The 21074-nt window shown below is 33.3% G+C and overlaps 1 protein-coding gene across 5 annotated transcripts in view; it reads right to left on the bottom strand.

Annotated features, from left to right (window-relative positions):
• KANSL1L (KAT8 regulatory NSL complex subunit 1 like) overlaps positions 1–21074 on the bottom strand; it is a 112915-nt gene that overhangs the window by 71802 nt on the left and 20039 nt on the right. For all 5 annotated transcript variants that reach the window (XM_032479966.1, XM_032479965.1, XM_032479963.1 and 2 more), the window contains one exon: positions 4871–5012. In XM_032479966.1, the coding sequence (XP_032335857.1) occupies positions 4871–5012 (142 nt within the window). The remainder of the gene's footprint in view (positions 1–4870; positions 5013–21074) is intronic.

Below are 21074 nucleotides of genomic sequence, written 5' to 3'. Positions count from 1 at the left end.
ACACACACAGACTGAAATTGAGGGAATAGAAAAAGGTAACCCATGCAAATAGAAATCAAAAGAAAGCCAGAGTAGCAATATTTATATCTCACAAAATAGATTTTAACATAAAGACTGTTACAAGAGACAAAGAAGGACATTACATATTGATTAAGGGATCAATCCAAGAAGATTTAACAACTAAATATATATGCAGTCAATATAGTAGCACCTAAATACATAAAGTAAATATTAACAGACATAAAGGGAGAAATCAACAGTAACACAATAATAGGAGGGAACTGTAACATCCCACTTACATCAATGGACAGATCATCCAGACAGAAAATCAATATGGAAACACCAGCCTTAAATGACACTTTATGCCAGATGAACTTAAAAGATATATATATATTATATATTTTTATATATATATATATATAATATATATATATTACTTCAGGAAAAAAGAAAAATCACAAATAACAACCCACCCTTACACCTAAAAGAGCTAGAAAAAGAACAAACAGAACCCAGTTAGTATGGAAAGAAATCACAAAGATTAGTGCAGAAATAAATGAAATAGAGACTGAAAAAGAATAGAAAAGATCAATGAAACTAAAAACTGGTTCTTTGAAAGAATAAACAAGTTGATAAATTGTTAGCCAAACTCATCAAGAAAAAAGGAGAGAGGGCCCAAATCATTAAAATCAGAAATGAAAAAGGAAACATTACAACTGACACCACAAAAATATAAAGGATCATAAGAGACTATGATGAACAACTATGTGTCAATAAAATGGACAACCTAGAAGAAATCGACAAATTCCCAGAAATGGACAATCTCCCAAGACTGAGTCAGAAAGAAACAGAAAATATGAACAGACCAATTACTAGTAATGAGACTGAATCAATCATTTTTTAAAAAATCCCAACAAACAAAAGTCCAGGATCAGATGGCTTCACATGTGAATTCTATCAAACACTTAGAGAAGAGTTAACAGCTACACTTCTCAAACTATTTCAAAAAATTGCAGAGGAAGAAATGCTTCCGAACTCATTCTACAAGGCCAGCATCACTCTGATACCAAAACCAGACAAAGGTATCACCCAAAAAAGAAAATTACAGGCCAGTATCACTGATTAAAATAGACCCAAAAATCTCAACAAAATATTAGCAAACTGACTCCAACAGTACATTTAAAGGCTCATACTGCATGACCACATGGGATTTTTCTCAGGGATACAAGGATTTTTCAATATCTGCAAATCAAACAATGGGATAAACCACATTAACAAACTGAAGAATAAAAACCAAATGTCATCTCAACAGATGCAGAAAAAGCTTTTGACAAAATTCAATATCTGTTTATGATTCAAAAAAATGTTTTAAAAAATCTATTTATGATAAATACTCTCCAGAAAGTGGGCAAAGAGGGTATTTACTTCAACATAATAAAGGCCATATATAACAAGCCCATCACACTCAATGGTGAAAAGCTGAAAGCATTTCCTCTAAGATCAGGAACAAGACAAGGACACTCAATCTCACTTTTATTCAACATGATATTGTAAGTCTTAGTCACAGCAAGCAATCAAGGGGAAAAAAAGGAATCCAAATGAAAAAGAAAAAAGTAAAACTGTGATTGTTTGCAGAAGACATGATATTATACTTAGAAAATCCTAAAAATGCCACCAAAAAACTACTACAGTTCATCATGAATTCCATAAAGTTGTGGGTTACAAAATAAATGTATAGAAATCTGTTGCATTTCTCTGCACTAACAACAAACTATCAAAAAGAGAAATTAAGAAAACAATCCTATTTACAACGACTTCAAAAAGAATAAAATACCTAGGAATAAACCTAAGGACATAAAAGACATGTACTTTGAAAAGTATAAGACACTAATGAAAGAAATTGAAGACAACACAAATAGATGGAAAGATATACCGTGTTCATGGATTAGAAGCGTTAATATTGTTAAAACGACCAAACTACCCAAAGCCATCTAAGACTCAATGCAAAATATCAAGGGCATTTTTCACAGAGCCAGAAAAACTGATTTAAAAATTTGTATGGAAACACAAAAGACCCCAAATGGCCAAAACAACCTTGAGAAAGAATAGAGCTAGAGAAATCACACTCCCTGACTTCAGACTATACTACAAAGCTACAGTAAAACAATACAGCACTGACACAAAAACCGACACTTAGATCAATGGAACACAATAGAGATCCTCCAAATAAATACATGCAGTTATGGTCAATTAATCTACACCAAAGGAGGCAAGAATATACAATGGAGAAAAGACAATCTCTTCAATAAGTGGTGCTGGGAAAACCGGACAGCTACATGTAAAAGAATGAAATTAGAACATTCTCTAACACCATACACAAAAGTAAACTCAAAATGGATTAAAGACCTAAATGTAAGAACAGAAACCATAAAATTCCTAAAAGAAAACATAGGCAGAACACTCTTTGACATAAATCATAGCAATATTTTTTTTGGATCTGTCTCCAAAAGCAAAGGAAATAAAAGCAAAAATAAACAAATGGGATCTAATTAAACTTAAAAAAAGCTTTTGCAAGGCAAAGGAAATCACTGACAAAATGAAAAGACAACCTATTCAATGGAAGATAATATTTGCAAATGATAGGACCACTAAAGGGTTAAGATCCAAAATTTATAAACAGCTCATACAACTCAACAGCAAAAAAACCAAATAACCCAATCAAAAAATAGCAGAAGACCTAAACAGACATTTTTCCAAAGAAGACATACAGATGGCCAACAGGCACACGAACAGATTCTCAACATTGTTAATCATCAGAGAAATGTAAATTAAAACCACATATCACCTCACACCTGTCAGAATGACTATCATCAAAAAGAACACAAATAACAAATGTAGGCAAGGATGTGGAGAAAAAGGGAACCATAGTACACTGCTGGTGGGAATGTAAATTGCTGTAGCCACTGTAGAAAAAGTATAGAAATTTCCCAAAAAACTAAAAATAGAACTACCATATGACCGAACAATTCCACTCTTGGGTATATATCCGAAGAAAATGAAAACACTAATTTAAAAAGATACATGCAACCCAATGTTCTTAGCAGATTATTTAATAGCCAAGATATGGAAGCAACCTAAATGTCCATCAACAGATAAATTCAAGAAGCTAAAACAACAGTAAAATAGCAAACCCAATAAAAATGAAACAAAAAATTGAAAGAGCCAAAAATAATGTGTTAGAAAAGAGAAAGATCAATAAGCCCCCAAATTTTCTGGAATAAAAAAACTAGTAACACAGACACAAAATTTTTGAAAATTTAAGAAAAATAATGTGAGGGTACTTTTGCATTAAAAGCAAACTTATAAAACTATATAATCAAGATAGATGTATAGATTTGTAAGTCCAGTAACAAATTTATACACATATGAAAACTCAATATATGACAAAAGTGATAATTTCAACTAGAAAGTAAAGATAAATTACTGTAATTTATAAAAAGGTGCTGGAATGACCATCCACATCCAAATAGAAAGTTAGATTATTACCTCACAACAAACACAGAAATAAATAGCAGGGGTAGGATCTTTTTGAAGACACAGAAAGATACAATCCATAAAGAGAAACAGCATACAATTATGTTGAAATTAAAATCTCTGTTCAAAAATAGATATACCAAAAAAATGAAAAAAGATAAGTTAATTCTTAGACAAAATTTGATAGTTAATTACACTAAGAATCAATTTCCCTATATTCATGAGCAATTAAATTAAAACAGTAATAAAATATTTCACTCCCATTATACCGTAATTAAGAGACCAAAAAATATAAAGTGTTGGCATGGGAAACCAGGAGCTCTCGTGCACTGCCAGTGAAAATACTGATTAGCCAATCTCATCACTGAGTATAGGAAAGCTGAAGTTAGTCATGCCTAACTTCCAGCACTTCCACTTTGAGGTTTATCCCCAAGAAAACCTCTCCACAGGCCCATCAAAAACACACACAAGACAGTCACTGCAGTATTGCAGTATTGTTTTTACTGGTATAAAAACTGAAACGACATACATGCCTACCAACAGAAAACAGAGCAGATAAACATCCGTTGTATTCACACAATTCCATTCCATTCATACATTTAAACATCATACAGGAAGTATAAAAATATATAAAAATTATGCTGAGCAAAAACAAGCAAGTTGCAAGAGTCTGTAGTGTAAATATCACTCGGTTGGACTTTAAAAGCAGGGAAAAATAAATTTTTTTATAGATACAGATAAACATTTATGTGCCAATAGTATAGAATATACATAAAAGTAACAGCTATCAAAAAACGTTGGAATCACAATAGTGGTTACAGTGGCATGGGGAAAGGGTATGGGATCAGGAAGGACCATACAAGTACTCCAGTAGTACAGACAATGCTTTATTAGTCTGAAAACTAAACCCAAACTAGTAAAATTTAATATTTAACCAATTTGGGGGTGGGTATATAGGTATTCATTACAATGCTCTCTAGAACTTTTTGTGTTTATAGTTTTCCTTAAAACAACCAAAAAAACTCTAAAGAGATTCCAATAAGATACACTCAGAATTTCTCTCATATGCTCAAATAAATGCCAACAAAGTAGAGCTTTATATGTATATCATTTCTATTAACTGGAATCCAATAAAGAAGTTCTGAATTGTTCAATATGATAAAATGATAGTGGTAAATACAAAGGTATTACAAAGATAGTGTCAACTTACAGAGTATATCAAAAAGCTTAACATTAACTACACTTTTATAAAGACTTACAACAATTATTTTGTGTTAAGAGATGAGGACAAACTGAAACTAATAATTTTTTTTTAAACAGAGGACACAGACAATACCTTGGAGGCACGAATCTGCCTGTGAACATCCGTTAGTTGTTGGATTTTGTATTCTAGCTCTGAAATCTGGGCTTGAAGCCATGTCCATCGGCTGCCAACTCTTGCTCTGTCTACAAGCCACTTCCATTCAGTACTACAGTTACTGTGAACAAGACAAACACTGTTAGTCAAAGCACAAAGGCAATCAAGTTTTCACAGAGATTGTGTAATAACTTCCTTGACTTCTGTCATGCAATCTCAGATTCCTTTACAAAGCATCTAATTACATGAAAAAGAATGGCATATCAACTTCTCATCAAAAATTTGATTTCCTTATCTTTCTATCCCACAAACACCTGTTTTTATTCAATACTGTGTATCCTGTAGTAGGATAATCTCCTTGATATTTAATATTTTATTAATGCTCAAGCTCTGAAATAGGAGTGGGCCGACAAAGGAAAAGAAAGAATGACAAGACTAACACCATGCAAAAACTGTTACATGAGGCTTTCATATGTAAGTAGATATCAAGTGTCGGACAAGCCATTTGAGCTGTGCTAGATCTAAATTCACGTAACAAACCATAGAGTACTCAATTTTACTATATGTAATTTTCATTTGCTAAAACAAAAATCACTATTAGCTAATTAAATACTTACAATCAAGTTTTTTAAATGTCAAAAATTATCAAAATGAACACTTTGCTACATTTCAAATAAGCATATCAACTATACATGTGAGATGTTTATTAAGATAAACAGCTTGTTAAAAAACTGATTCCCAGAATTTACAGCTTAGAGATGACAAAGAATTTATATTAAGCCGTTCATGATTCTTTGAAAATAAGAGTAGAATCTTAGCTTCTCTATCTTTTGGCAAGGGCACTGCTCTAAACCATAGTTTGTGAGATTACAAATTAATTACGTTATGAAAATGTTCCAACCAGACCAACTGGAAAACAATCACTTGGGAGTAAGAGAAAGAGAGAGAGGGAGGGAGAGTGTGTGTGTGTGTGTGTGAGAGAGATAATTAGGAGCTTCAGATTGCCAAGGAAGAAACTGAAGAAGGTATGACTGAAGAAATTGAAGGGTAGTAACTACTTAAAGGCAAAACACAAACTTCATGAAAAACCTGTCTAAAAACCACATTTACTGTCCCCATTGAATGTGGGGACATCAGAAGTGTACCCTAATGGAAACTATAGCCTTTGAGTGATAATGATGTTTCAATGTAGGTTCATAAATTGTTACAAATACACTACCTTTGTTCAATATATTGGTAGTGGGGTAAATCATATCTGTGTGGAGTCAGGGGGTATATGGGAACTCTGTATTTTCCACTCAATTTTGCTGTATACCTAAAATTGCTCTCAAAGATAAACTATTAAGTTTTATGCATTTAACCATAATGAAGTAACTTTCACATAAACTTTAGCCAAAAAGTTTGTTCTAAGAGGTCATTTGTTGTCAGAGAAACAGAATTATTGTAGCTTACTATATAGAATGTATTCATTATAACAGGATTTTACATTATATCAGTGTTTCCAAAAAGCTGCTTTTTAAAAAGATTCTAATTGCATGCAATGTGACTGCAGAGATCATCACAGAAATTAGGACTTTTCTTGGTATTATTAATCAGTTTATAGATATTGTGATTTTGTAAATGTGACATGTTTAAAAAACACTTTTTAAACTATGGACAAAATTTAAAATGCCTATTCAAAGTAGATAAACAAGATGATACTGTATAGCACAGGGAAATATATATAAGACCTTGTGGTAGCTCACAGTGAAAAAAATGTGACAATGAATATATGTATCTTCATGTATAACTGAAAAATTGTGCTCTACACTGGAATTTGACACAACATTGTAAAATGACTATAACTCAAAAAATGTTTAAAAAAATGTCTATTCAAAATATACTATTCAGAGATAATATGAATAACATTAACTGCCAATCACAGAATTAGTGAAGAGGGCAAGGGCCACATCAGTAGTTGCACAGGTGAGGGTAAAGTATTGGATTTTATGCAAAAAGGAAGTTATTGGTGAGACAGTAACAAAAACACTTTTTGAGCAGTCTGACTGCTAGGTGGAGAAAGCATTGTAGCATTGTACTGGGACATAAGAGTAAATAAGGAAACCAATCAGGATGCAACTATAACCATCCGGGTGTGGTACAGATAATAGTGATCTCTAAATATATTTCATGTGCTGTCCTACATTTCCCAGCCCTCACTGCACTTAGGTTGGAGTCATGTGACTAGTTCTGAACAGCAGGCTGTGGGCTAAAGTGACACGGTCATTTCCAGTCCACCTGACCACCTTCAAAGCCACTAGTGCAGACAGTATAGCTACAAGATGGAAGACGATCACAGCTCAAACCACACCGCACTTTATGTAAGCCGCAGCAAACCTCTGCCGGGTTAAACTACTGAGATTAGGTGATTGTTACTCTAGGGCCTATTCTGACTAAAATACTCAATAAAAGATGAAAATGGCCTGGACTAGAAATGGGGCAGGAGATAAAGAAGAAATAAAAATAAAAGGATGTATTCAAGGTTGATTTTAAAATTGACAGGACTTGCAGAAGTATGGTGTGGGAGTAAACATGGAGAAATCAAAGATGATCTTAAACATTCTTTCATTAAATTTTGATCCAGCTGGAAAATTTTCCTATAACATGTAATTTTCCTTGGTTATCAAACTGATGATTAGCTTGTGGTCGAATATAATAGAGAAAAAGAAAAATTTATGGAGTTCATGTTACTGTACTTCTTGTAAAAATACTGTGATACTGAAACTAAGTTTACAAAAACAAGTTTTATGTTCATATCTGACATTAAATTATACTACCATAGAAAAATAGTAATATCAAATTAAATGTAAGTAAACTAAATAATGCTGGGGCTTTGTGGTATGTGAAATGAATTTTCTGTAATGGATACTTTAGCCTACATTTTAACAGGAGTGAATAAAATCTGTTTGCTATGCTTGGAAGTGGTAACCCATCTTCTCCACCAAAAATGCTCCCTTGTTTGAAAATATGTCTTTCTGAAAAATATTTTATGGTGGTAAACATGTTACAGATAAGTATATGGCTGTCTCATTCAAAGGAGATTAACACCTGTTGTACCCCAAAGTCAAAACATGTTTTATGTAAACAATTTACATAACCAATGATGTAATGGCTTATATAACTTACAGTGTAACCAATCAGAACACAGCTGATGCAACAACAAACCAGTAAGAATATGAGGCATAGAGTTGTCTAGACTCCCAAGTTAGCATGTAAGCCTGGCATGCCAGGCCACTAAGAACACTGACTCCCTGCACTCCCTCCGGAGTGCGCTGAACTGATCACAGAGTACTGCATGCCCCGATCTTCACTGGAAGCAGGGGGCTCCTACTTCCAGTGAAGGTCAGGGCAAAGGCATCTGTGAGTGGAGACCACCTGGGCAATGACACTAGTCAGTCTCCAGAGAGGCAGTGTGTGCCTTCAATCCCCATCCTTGCTTGTTTGCAGTCAGCACTTACCTTGTGGAAGGAAGGAAGTACAAGCTGTTTAAACCAAGTGGTTTTGAGTACAATTTTTATTGGTACTAACTTATGGTCAACATCATGAACTTACATCACTGTTTTGACCTTGAAGTGCAGTTTGTTCCTCAGAATAAGACAGAACTTTCTAATGTTACATCTTAAGTTACCAAGACTTAGAGAAAAACTTGTATAAATTAACTTTGCTTTTAATATAAAGACCTTGTTAGCTTACTAATAACAATGAGTTAACTATGATAAAAAATCAAAAAAGAACATCTAATTATGAAAAGTGACAATCCCAAGAAAAGTAATGTCTGTTCCAGGGAAAATAACATTAAATTAGGCGAAACTTCTCCATCGGTGTTTGCTCACCTAGAGAGCTTACCCTTCCTTAAAATTTGATTCCTTTAGACCAGAGGATGGCAAACTTTTCCTGTAAAGAGGTAGACAGAAAATATTTGCTTTGTGGATCACATGGCCTCTTTATAAACTATTCAACTCTGCTGTTATAGCATGAGAGCAGCCATAAATGAATGGGTGTAACCATGTTCCAATTAAACTTTCTATATAAAATCAGCCAACAGGCCAGATTTGGTCCACGGGCCTGACATGGAGGGTATTTTCGTACGCTTCCTATGCTTCCCAAGGGATTATGACTTCCTTTAATGAAATGTCTTTTCAAATCTTTTGCTCATATTTAATCAGGTTATCTTCTTATTGATTGGTACAAGACCTATGTCAGACCACATGTATCAGAAATATTTATAGCTTCCAATCTGTAGCTTGCCTTTCATTTTCCTAATGGTGTTTTTGAGCAGCAAAAGATTCTAAGTTTTTCTAATTCATCTAATTTTGATGAAGCCCAATTTATCAAACTTTCCTTTTATGGATAGTTTTTATGTCCCAAGAAATCTTTGTTTAATACTAAGTCATAAAGATTTATTCATGTTTCTAAATTATAAAAAAAAAAACTAGAGTTTTAGCTTTTAAATTCATAATCCAATTCAAATTAAGCTGTGTATTGTATGAGGTAAGAGTCCAGATTCATTATTTTCTATAGGATACCTAGTTCCTGAACCATTTGTCAAAAATCTTCTATAATCCTTTAATAGAAAAAAAAATTGAATAGATAAAAGACTATCTATTGAATACTATATGTTGTATATACACTTACATACACACACAGACCCCTTGATATCTATCATCTATCTACCTACCTATGTCAACACCTTGACCCACCCAATACCACACTATTATCGTAGTTTAAAGTAATTCTTAAAATCCAGCAGTGTAAATTTTCCAGCTTTGGTCTTTCTCAGTATTGTTTTAACCAATACAAATCAGCTTGTCAATTTCTTTAAAATTAAAGAAAAACTAACAGCATTTTGATAAGGATTACATTGCATCTATAGATTTATTGGTGGAGAATTAACATCTTAACACTGAATCTTCCAATCAATATGTTATTATTTCTCTGTATTTGCATACTATTAATTTCTCTCAGCTATGTTTTGTGTATTTAAAAAATTTACCTCCATTTCATGTTTATGGATGATAGTATATAGCATTCATAAATTATTTGGATGCCAGTATATAAAATACAATTGATTTTTGTATGGTAACCTTACATCCTTTGACCCTGTTAAATTCACTTACGAGTTTCAGTACCTTCTTCCTAGAGTCTTTAGGATTTTCTGTGTATATTATCATGTCAATGGCAGATATAGTTTTATTTACTTTTTAATCTGGATGCCTTTTATTATTTTTCTTATCTTACTGCACTGGCTAGGAATTCCAATATAATGTTAATTATAAGTTGTGTGAGTGGATATCCTTATCTTCTTCCTAATCTTACAGAGAAAGCATTCAGTCTTTCATAATTAAATGTAATGTTTGCTGTATACTATCTGTAAATGTCCTTTATCAGACTGAAGAAGTTTCTGTCGACTCTGGGTTTGTAGTGAGTTTTTATCATGAGGTTTGAATTCTATCAATATTTTTTGGTATCTATGGAAATTATATGTTGTTTTTCCTTTTTTTTTTCTATGATTGGTTTTAAATGTTAAATCAACCTTGCTTCCTGTTACACACCCTTTTGGTCACGATGCATTTAAAAAATATTTTGCTAGATTCTATTTGCTTTTTCATTAGAGATATTCTGCACCTACAGTCAAAGGAGTTATTGATGTGCTATTTTCCTATAATGTCTTTGTCTGGTTTTAAAATCAAGCTAATGCCAGCTTCATAAAATCAGTCAAGAAGTGTTCTATTTTTTGAAGGAGTTGTTTACTCCTTAAGTTTCAATAAAATTAATCTGGGCCTGGAGATTCCTATAGGGAAGGTTCTTAATTATTAATTTGATTTATCTTATTAACATAAGGTTTTTCAAGTTATCTATTTCTTCTTCTGTCAGTTTTAGTAATTTGTGTCTTTCAAGTACTTAGTCCATTTCATCTAAGTTGTTGACCCTAATGGCATGAAAATGCCCTACTGTTCCCTGATTATTCTACTAATGCCTGAAACATCTACAGTGATGCTTTTATTTCTTTCTTGCTATTGGTAGTTTTTTCCTAATCAATCGAGCTAGTTTATCAATTAATCTTTTCAAAGAACCAGCTTTTGGTTTCACTGATTTTTCTCTATTGCTTTTGTGTTTTATATTTCATTGATTTCATGCTATCATTTTTTCCTTCTTGCTTTGGGTTTAAGTTGCTCATGTTTTTGCAGCTTCTTAAACAGAAGGCTTAGACTATAATCTGTATACCTTTCTTCTTTTCTAATATAAGCATTTATAACCACAAATTTTCATCTAAGCACAGCTTTACTAATCTAGTAGTGGCATCCCACAAAACTAGACATGCTGCATTTTCATTATCATTACATTTGAAACACTTTATACTCTCATGATTTCTTCTTTGATCCATGCTTTATTTGGGAATGTATAATTTAATTTCCACATTCAGACCTACATATTTGCATTTCTTACCATGTCTTCTTTCCTTTGTATAGAACTAAGTTTTCACTCAGTATCATTTTCTTTCAGCCTAAAGATCATTTTAAGATTTCTCATAGTGTAGGTATACTGATAGGAAATTTTCTGCTTATTTGGAAGGATTGTTTTACCTTTATTTATGAAATAATTAAATTTCAAAAAAATGATTTTTTCTTTCCTTTCAGCACTTTAAATATATCATCTTATTGGGGTTTTGTTTGTTTGTTTGTTTTTGTTTTTTTGGCTTGCTTACCTTCTGATGAGAAGTCAGCAGTGAGTTTTTTTTCTTTGCTTCCCTATATAAAATGGCTTTTTTTCCTTCTCTTACTGCTTTTCAGATTTTCTCTGTATCACTAGAACTTGGTGATTTGACTATAATACATGTTGGTATGGTTTTGTTTTTAATCCTGCTTGAGATCTATTGAGATTCTTAGATCTATGGCTTTATGATTTTCAGCAAATTTAGAAAAATTCTGGCCATTATCTTTCTTAATATTTTTGCCTCTCCCACACCTTAAATCTAGAATTCCAATTACATATACGTTAGAACTTTTGCGTCCAGGTCACTAACATTCAGTTCATTTTCTTTTTGGTCTTTTTACTCTATGAGCTTCAATTTGGATAATTTGTTGCTATATGTTAAATTTTATTAACCACTTCTTCTTAATGTTTAGCTTCTTGTTAAACTGAAACAATAGTTTTCAATTCAGATATTGTATTTTTCCCCCTGAAAGCTAAGTGGTTCTTTATTGTATCTTCAATTTCTCTCAGAAGTTTGTGTTTTCCTTTTAAGTCTTTGAGCATGCTTACCATATTTTAGATATTTTAAAGTCCCTGCCAACTAATCTCATCGTATCTGTCATTTCTGTGTCTGTCTCTATTGAGCATTTTTCTCCTCCTCTTTTGCATGTCTAATAGTTGGTTATATATACATGTGTATACATATATATATGTATATAAATACACACACATTTACTATGGACACTATGAATACAATGTTAAATTTCTCGATTTTTTGGTCTTTCTTTACAGACTAATGAATTTTGTTTCAACGGGTTATTAAATTATTGTTCAACTTCATTCTTTTCAGCTTTAAGACTTGTTAGAGCAGGTATAGAGTAGCCATTAGAAAAAAGGGCAAACTCAGCCTTACTCTTGAAGTGTGACCATTTGGGGGTCTGTATTGAATGCTGTAGATGTTCAACAAAGTCTCTCCACTCTGCTTATTTAGAACTCAAACATCTCTCAACCTTGTATGAGCACTGGAAATTGTTCAGATTACAATCTCCTAACAGTTTTTTTGTGTGTCCTTATGGAGTTTCTCCTGTAGTGAATAGTGGAGTATTTAACAAAAATCTCAAGAGGACCACATGAAGATTTCACATGGTCTTTCTTTGCATACATAGGTCCTTCCTCTCTAGCATTCTAATCTTCTGATTCCAGCTAACTCAGCCTCCCCAACTCTAATCTTTATCTCATTCAAGCAAGACCACTTGACTTTCCTCTCCTTGATATCTGAAAGAACTCAGGCAGAAAACCAGGACAAACAAAGGGTTCACCACATCTGTTTCTCTTTTCTCAGGAATCACTGAATCTCTGACCTCTGCTGCCTCATATCCATTTTCTGTAAATGACTGTTCCATGTATTTTCTCCAGTTTTCTAGTTATTTACAGCCAAGGAGAAAGTGTAGTACCAGTAACCGCACTCCATTAAGACTAGAACTCAAAGAACTTTTACACATGTGTGTATGTGCTCGCTCTAAAACACTTCTACTTTGTTTCCAATATTTCATGCTCAGAATTTCATTGCCTTTAAAACAAAACAAAACAAAACTAGAGTTGCAGTTTAAGGCCAGAATCTTTAAAAAAAAAAAACAAACAAACCCTGAAAGTGATTTATGGATTCCTGTTTTGGGTGTTCCTCGACTATTTCACGGAAGCAGAGCTCTTTATCCACCCTGTGTCACACATGTATCTACCTTTCAACTGTTCTGTAAGAAAAAAGTTAAATTATGTTTGAGTCACTATAGTTTTAAGGCTCTTCGTTACAACTTAGTCTTTATGCTAAATGTTATACACAGAAACTTCTTATAACCAATAGAGTGGACCGTAAGACAAACCCAAAACATGTGGTACTAACTTAGAGGTAAGGCAAAAAGCAGACAGGAAAGAGACACAGGTTGGTGATCCTTTCTATATTACACTATACTATATAGACTATTCCAGCAAAACATGATCATTTAAAAGAGAGACCAAGTACCTATCAAGACTACAGTTCTAGCAGAAGCAGCTAGAAAAAATCATAATGTTGTAATGCATTGGCTGTTCCCTGTTGTTTTAAGCCTGATATAAATGAATTTAGGCAAGAATTAGTTCATTCACAAGTAGAAAAAAAAAGAATACAACTCTTCTTAGGGAGGCTCTTTCTGATTACAGCCTACCTCTAACTTAAATGGGTAATCCAATAACACAGGGCCTTGAAGGAATAGAAAAGCCAACTGCTTCTCTAGATACTGCTACCAACAACAAAAAAATGTATTTCAAGAATGTCTCTTAACCACAAATGACAAATGCTGGAGAGGCTGTGGAGAAAGGGGAACCCTCCTACACTGCTGGTGGGAATGCAGTTTGGTGCAGCCACTGTGGAAAACAGTATGGAGATTCCTCAAAAGACTAGGAATAGACTTACCATATGACCCAGGAATCCCACTCCTGGGCATATATCCAGAAGGAACCCTACTTCAGGATGACACCTGCACCCCAATGTTCATAGCAGCACTATTTACCAATAGCCAAGACACGGAAACAGCCTAAATGTCCATCAACAGATGACTGGATAAAGATGTGGTATATTTATACAATGGAATACTATTCAGCCATAAAAACCAACAACATAACACCATTTGCAGCAACATGGATGTTACTGGAGAATGTCATTCTAAGTGAAGTAAGCCAGAAAGAGAAAGAAAAAAATACCATATGAGATCGCTCATATGCAGAATCTAAAAAACAAACAAACAAAAAAACATAAATACAAAACAGAAACAGACTCATAGACATAGAATACAAACTTGTGGTTGCCAGGGGGATGGGGGGTGGAAAGGGACTGGGATTTCAAAATGTAGAACAGATAAACAAGATTGTACTGTGTAGCACAGGGAAATATATACAGGATCTTGTGGTGGCTCACAGAGAAAGAGAATGTGACAATGAATCTATGTATGTTCATGTATAACTGAAAAATTGTGCTCTACACTGGAATTTGACACAACATTGTAAAATGACTATAATTCAATAAAAAAAAATGTTTAAAAAAAAGAAAAAGAATGTCTCTTAAGAATTCTAAGCCACATAATGGGAGACAGCCTAGGAGGAGAAGTCAGATTGACTGCTACCCAAATGTACTGTTTCAGGTGGACGCAAGGTAGCAATCATTAAATTGAAAGAGAGCTAGATGGTCTAAGGAAAATAACTAGTAAATTAGCTAGTTTGTAGGCTTAACCAACTGTGACCAGGTGAGATCTCTGGCTATGGTATTTTCACATATAGCCGACTGGAAGCAAATACAATGGAAACCTACATTTTGGAGGCAATTCTGTTAACAACAACAACAAAAATAAAGCCTAGCATGTTCTACCTGGGGAGCCCAAATCTGCTCCAACAATAAACCGGGTGAGAATCCAGCGCAGCCTCCAATAAGGGTGTACTTCCCAACACCCATTTCAGATACAAACACAAAGGATGATGGATAAGGAATAATTCCCCAAGTGTAAAGTCAGGGACTATGGAAAACAAGGGAACTTTTCTCAGAAAGCAGAATTGAGATTCTACCAAGACCTTACTCCACTTTCAAAGCAGGAAGTCTTATTAATCGTTGTAAGATCCAGGAACTATCATGTATATCCCATTCTTCTCTTTTCCCAGTGGGAGTTTTATTGTAGCTATCTCTACTCTAATATACTTATAAGAAACAAGAAGGCAAGAGGGTTAGAAAACTTGTCTATCAGTTTATAGGTTACCACAACATAAGGAGCCACATCTGGATCTGAAAGAGAGGACTTTACTCCACCCATTGAATGTGGCTTTGTGTCATAATCTTAATACATTGTACAATTCTGCCTAGAATTATGGCAAAACCCACTGTGTCAACTATCTAAACTGAAATTTTCAATATTAGTTTAAAAGGATTCACACATCAGATCAGCATATTTACTCTTGTTCTCTCCTACCATCTATCACTCCCTCCACCAAGTCAAAGAAAGGAAAGGAGAAATCAAAAATGGAGAGGTCAGGGAATACTTATGTATTCTATCAATTTTGAAAGTTAATGGTCTGTTAAATAGTCTTAATTGTGCTTTTAAAAGCCTTGCATAGTATCAAACATTGATAAATAGGGACATATACATAAAACAAATAAATGAATTTTTTAAAAACTAACCAAAACACACTTGCTAAAGGATCAGTCTGAAGTCCTGCACCTCAGCAGTTCAACAAGCACTGTCTGTGTGCATGTGTGTGTGTGTGTATGCATGTGTTTATATGAGTGCATACTTCTTTTGTTCAGGAAGCTAGGCTACCGTGTAGTGTTTCCAAACTATACACTGCACAAGGGCAGCTTAAAGGACAAGCAGGACTAAAATCCAGCAAGAGTTCTGCACTCCAAGCCCTGCAATAACAAATCTAAATCTACCCAGAGGAAGGGGCATCTTTTCCTACTGCACATAAATGGGCTAGTGATGGTCCTGCTAGTTACTATGATGGGCACTGAAAAGAAATAAGATAAAACAGGATTAGACTGCCTTGTTACTCAAAAAGTTGACTACCACTAACCGAGAATTGAGTACAGGCATTTTGACTATAACAGCATATATGCATTCCTGAATAACCCCATGTCCTGTAAAATAAAAAGAGCTGAAATTATGGAAAAAAATAGAATTAGAGCCAGATGACTCAAAATCTATGGAATTTAGAACTACAAAGTCCTAACAAAACAATAAAAATCCTTATAAAAATATTGGTATAGTTAAGTTTCCACTGGCATGTGCATCAAGAATAAGTCAGCCCATCCTTTTAAAGCTTCATTTCCTGGAACTTGTGTTTCTTCCTTTGATGTAGGTCCTTGAAGACATTCATTTCTAATAGAGACCAGTTTAATAAAAATTTAAAATATCATCCAGAGATAGCCTTCTTCATCAATCAATTTCTTTTTAACACAGAAGTACTGTCTTTACAGCTTCTTCAACGAAACCTGCAACTTTCTCAGATCTTTCAGCATACTGGAATATACAGCAATTTTTGACCAATAAACCAGTAACCAATTGTAATGTAGAAAGATACTTTCACAGAATTTTCAGCGTTTTTCTTATACTACTAAAGCTTTCTCTTTAGTTGTGAAAAAGCTTGCCCTTGATCATTCCAAAACATTAACGTGTTTGAAGTGGTTTGGGAAAAAAAAAGTTTAAGCCTAATTCCGCATTGTACTGACGTCATTCCCCTATATGCCAAATGTTAAAATTAAAAGTTTTTCAGGGAGAAAGAAAATTGTTTAAGTCAGAAATTCAGATATGCATAAAGAGAAAGAACACTGGAGCAAAGTGAATGTAAAGTAACAACTTTTATCTTTCTTATTCTTAATGGATCCAACAGATAATAGATCTGTTTAAAATAATAATAACAACATAATCAATTATGCATGCAAATGTCCTTGTATGCTTATATATGCCTATATATGCTCATGTATAAGTGAAATGAATGATAGGTGTGATCCAAGAGACAAAGAGAATAGGTTTTTTTAGTTATTGTAAGGTTTTTACAGTAACTGAGAAGAGATAGAGTATAATTTGAAAGTAAAGGTGATCTGTATTACATTTTAAAGTATACGTGAGCATATTGAAAATAATGTTTTTTCCTGGTTTTTGTTTGTTTTTTATTTTGCTTTTAGCCTGTACGTGCTAGGATCACAGGGAGACTTTGTAAGGATGGTTTAAGTTCTCCTACAAGGTTTAATTTGTTATCATGTAAATATTCCAAAGCAGGCTGCCTTGTGCTATGTTGATAAGATTGATTTACTTCTTAAAATCACCTTATCCATTTTTTACTGAACTTTTTATGTAAAAACTAAAATCAATTAAAGAAAAAAAAAGAAAGTAAAGGTGGATTAGTTGAAATATATATGGCAAACTTTAGGGTAACCACTAAAAATTTTAAATAAGTTTAATTGATATGCTAAGAAAGGAAAGAAAGCAGAATTATATAAAATGTTCATTTAAAACTACAAAAGGCAGAAAATATGTGGAAGACAAAAAAAGGAGAAAGAACAAGGGCAACAAATAAAAAAGTGACAAATGTGGTAGGTATTAATCTACTACATCAATAATCATTTTAAACAACAATGGTCTAAATACACTAATTAAAAGACAAAAATTGTCAGAGTGGATCAAAAAATAAGGCCCAACTATATGCTGTCTACACCAAACCCATTTTAAATATAAAGACACATCTAGATTAAAACTAAAGGGATAGAGAAAGTTAGACCATGCTAACACTAATCAAAAGAAAGTGGATGTAGCTATATTAATTTCAGACAGAGCAGACTTCAAAGCAAGGAAAGTCACCATGGATAAAGAAAGGTATTACATAATAATAAAAGGGTCAACACTTCAAGAAGACAACTGTCCTTAATGTGCATGTGTCTAACAAAAGAGCATCAAATTACATGAGGCAAAACTGGTAGATGAACGTGAGAAGAAATAGATGAATCCACTATTATAGCTGGAGACTGAACACTTCCTCTATCAGAAATGCACAGATCGAACAGGCTGATTTCCTGTAAGGATAGAGCTGAACTCAACAGTACCATTAATCAACTGAATATAATTGACATCTATAGCCTACTTCATCCAACAACAACAGATTACACATTCTTCTCAAGCTAACATGGAACATTCACCAAAGAGACCACATTTTAGGTGATAAGACATAATTCAACAAGTTTTAAAAATCAGAAATCATATAATGTCCTCTCTCAGGCCACAATGGAATTAAGTTATAAATCAATAACAGAAAGATTAACTGGAAAATCCCCTAAATACCTGGAGATTAAACAACATACTTCTAATTAACACATGGGGCAAAGAAGAAATCTCAGTAGAAATTTTAAAATATTATGAACTAAATGAAAATGCAAATACAAGTCATCAAAATTTGTGGGATGCAGCAGAAACAGTGTTAATGGGGAAAAGCATAAGAGAAAAACAGAACATACAGCATTAAATTAATATATTAGACAATAAGAGATAGGTAAAAATTAATCATCTAAGCTTCCACTTTAGGAAACTAGAAAAAAAAGAGCAAATTAAATCCAAAGTAAGTTGAAGAAAAAAATAATAAAAATCAGAGCAGAAATGAATGAAACTGAAACTATGAAATCAACTAAGAAAAACTGGTTCTTTGAAAAGATCAATAAAATCAATTAAGCCTTTGGCCAGGATAACTAGAATTAAAGAGAAATGACAGAAATTACTAACAAGAGAAATAAGAGACTTCATCACAGATCCTATGGACACTAAGCAGATAATAAAGAAATATCATGAACAACTCTAAGTCCATTAATTTGATAACCTAGGGGATATGGACCAATTCCTTGAAAGGTACTATCTGGCAAAACTCACACAAGAGGAAATAAACAATCTGAATAGGCCTGTATCTATTAAAGAAATTGAATCAATAATTTATAACCTCTAAAAACAAAAAATACCAGGCCCAAGTGGGTTCACTGGTAAATTCTACCAAAATTTAAGGAAGAAATTTTATCAGTTCTCTACAATCTCTTTCAGAAGATAGTAGCAGAGTGACTACTTCCTACTATGAGGCCAGCATTACCCTAATACTAAAACCAAAGACATTAAAAGAAAACTACAATCTCATGAAGATAAGTGCAAAAATCCTCAACAAAATATTAGCAAATTCAATTTAACAATGTATAAAAGGGCTTATACACCATAACCAAGTAGGATTTACCTCAAATATACAAAGCTGGCTCAGCATTCTAAGTCAACTAATGTAATCCATCACATCAACTTCATCATATCATTATCACATTATTACATCATCATCCCATCAAAAAGAAAGAAAATCATGTAATCATACTAATAGATGTACAAGAAGCATTTCACAAAGTACAACACCCATTCACAATCAAAACTCTCATTAAACTAGGAATAAAGGGAAATATCTACCAAAAACCTACAGCTACATTATACTTAATGGTGAGAAATCAGACACTTTTTCACTAAAATCAGGAAGAAGATGAGATATCCCCTCACCTCTCTTTTTCAATACTGTATTGGAAATTGTACTAATGCAGTAAGACAAGAAAATGAAATAAAATGTATACAGGTTTATAAGGAAGAAATAAACTCTGCTTGCAGATAACATGGGAAAAATCCAAAAGAATCATTTCTAAAGCTTATAACTAATAAGCAATTATAGCAAGGCTGCAGGATACAAAGTTGATATACAAAAGTCAACTGCTTTCCCATACAGCAGCAATGAGCAAGCCAAATCTGAATTAAAAACACATTACCATTTATGTTAGCATCCCCCAAAATGAAATACTTAGGTATAAATCTTACAAAATATGTACAAAATCTAGGAAGGTGAGGAAAACTACAAAACTATGATAAAAGATATCAAAGAACTAAATAAATAGAGACATATTCCATGCTTATGGATAGGAAGATGCAATATTGTCAATATGTCTTTTTCCCAACTTGACTTATAAATTCACTGCAATTCCAAGCAAAATCCCATCAAGCTATTTTGTGGATATCAACAAACTGATTCTAAAGTTTATATTGGGAGAAAAAACACCCAAGATAGCCAACACAACAATGAAGAACAGCAAAGTCAGAGCATTGACACTATCCATATGCAAGACTTAGTATAAAGCTATAGTAATCAAGATGGTGTGGTATTAGCAAAAGAATAGACAAATAGATTAATAGAACCTTACAGATAGCCCCCAAATAAACCCACATAAATATGGTCAACTGATCTTTGACAAAGAAATCAAGGCAATACAGTGGAGGAAGGATAGTGTTTTCAATATACAGTGTTGGAAAAACTAGACATCCACATGTAAAAAAATGAATCTAGACACAGACCTTACACTTTTCCCAAAAATTAACTCAAAATTGATAATAGATCTAAATGTAAAACACAACACTGTAAAATTCCAAAAAGATAACATAGGAGAAAACTGGCAGAAGAGAACTGCCAGAGAATTAACACAACCAGGAACAGCCTTCACCCAGTCACTGATAGGATTTGATGTACAAATTCTCCAGCTTTCTCACCTCTCAAATGGTTAACTCAGGCATGTATTTTACACTGGATCGCCAAGAGTCCCATGGGGTATTAAGCTCCAGTCTTCCACAACAGTAAATTGTTTTATAAGACGCTATTTACTGGCTGTTCAATCAGTGCCTTATAATGTATAGGCACTTTATATTTATTATTTCATCTACTCATCTCCAGAACTCTTTAAATTAGACCAAAGAAGAGGGATCTGATTCAGAAGGTTAAGAATAACCCTAACCTTTGCTCAGAGTCACAGAGCAAGCCATGATAGTAACACAAGCATGTCCAGAACTTGTGCTCCTTCACCAAAGGAACAAAACATGAAGGGGGA

The sequence above is a fragment of the Camelus ferus genome, chromosome 5 (assembly GCF_009834535.1).
Source record: "Camelus ferus isolate YT-003-E chromosome 5, BCGSAC_Cfer_1.0, whole genome shotgun sequence".
Classification (NCBI taxonomy): domain Eukaryota; kingdom Metazoa; phylum Chordata; class Mammalia; order Artiodactyla; family Camelidae; genus Camelus; species Camelus ferus.
Note: the sequence above shows the minus strand (reverse complement) of the source record. Positions and strands in the feature narration are given on the sequence as shown.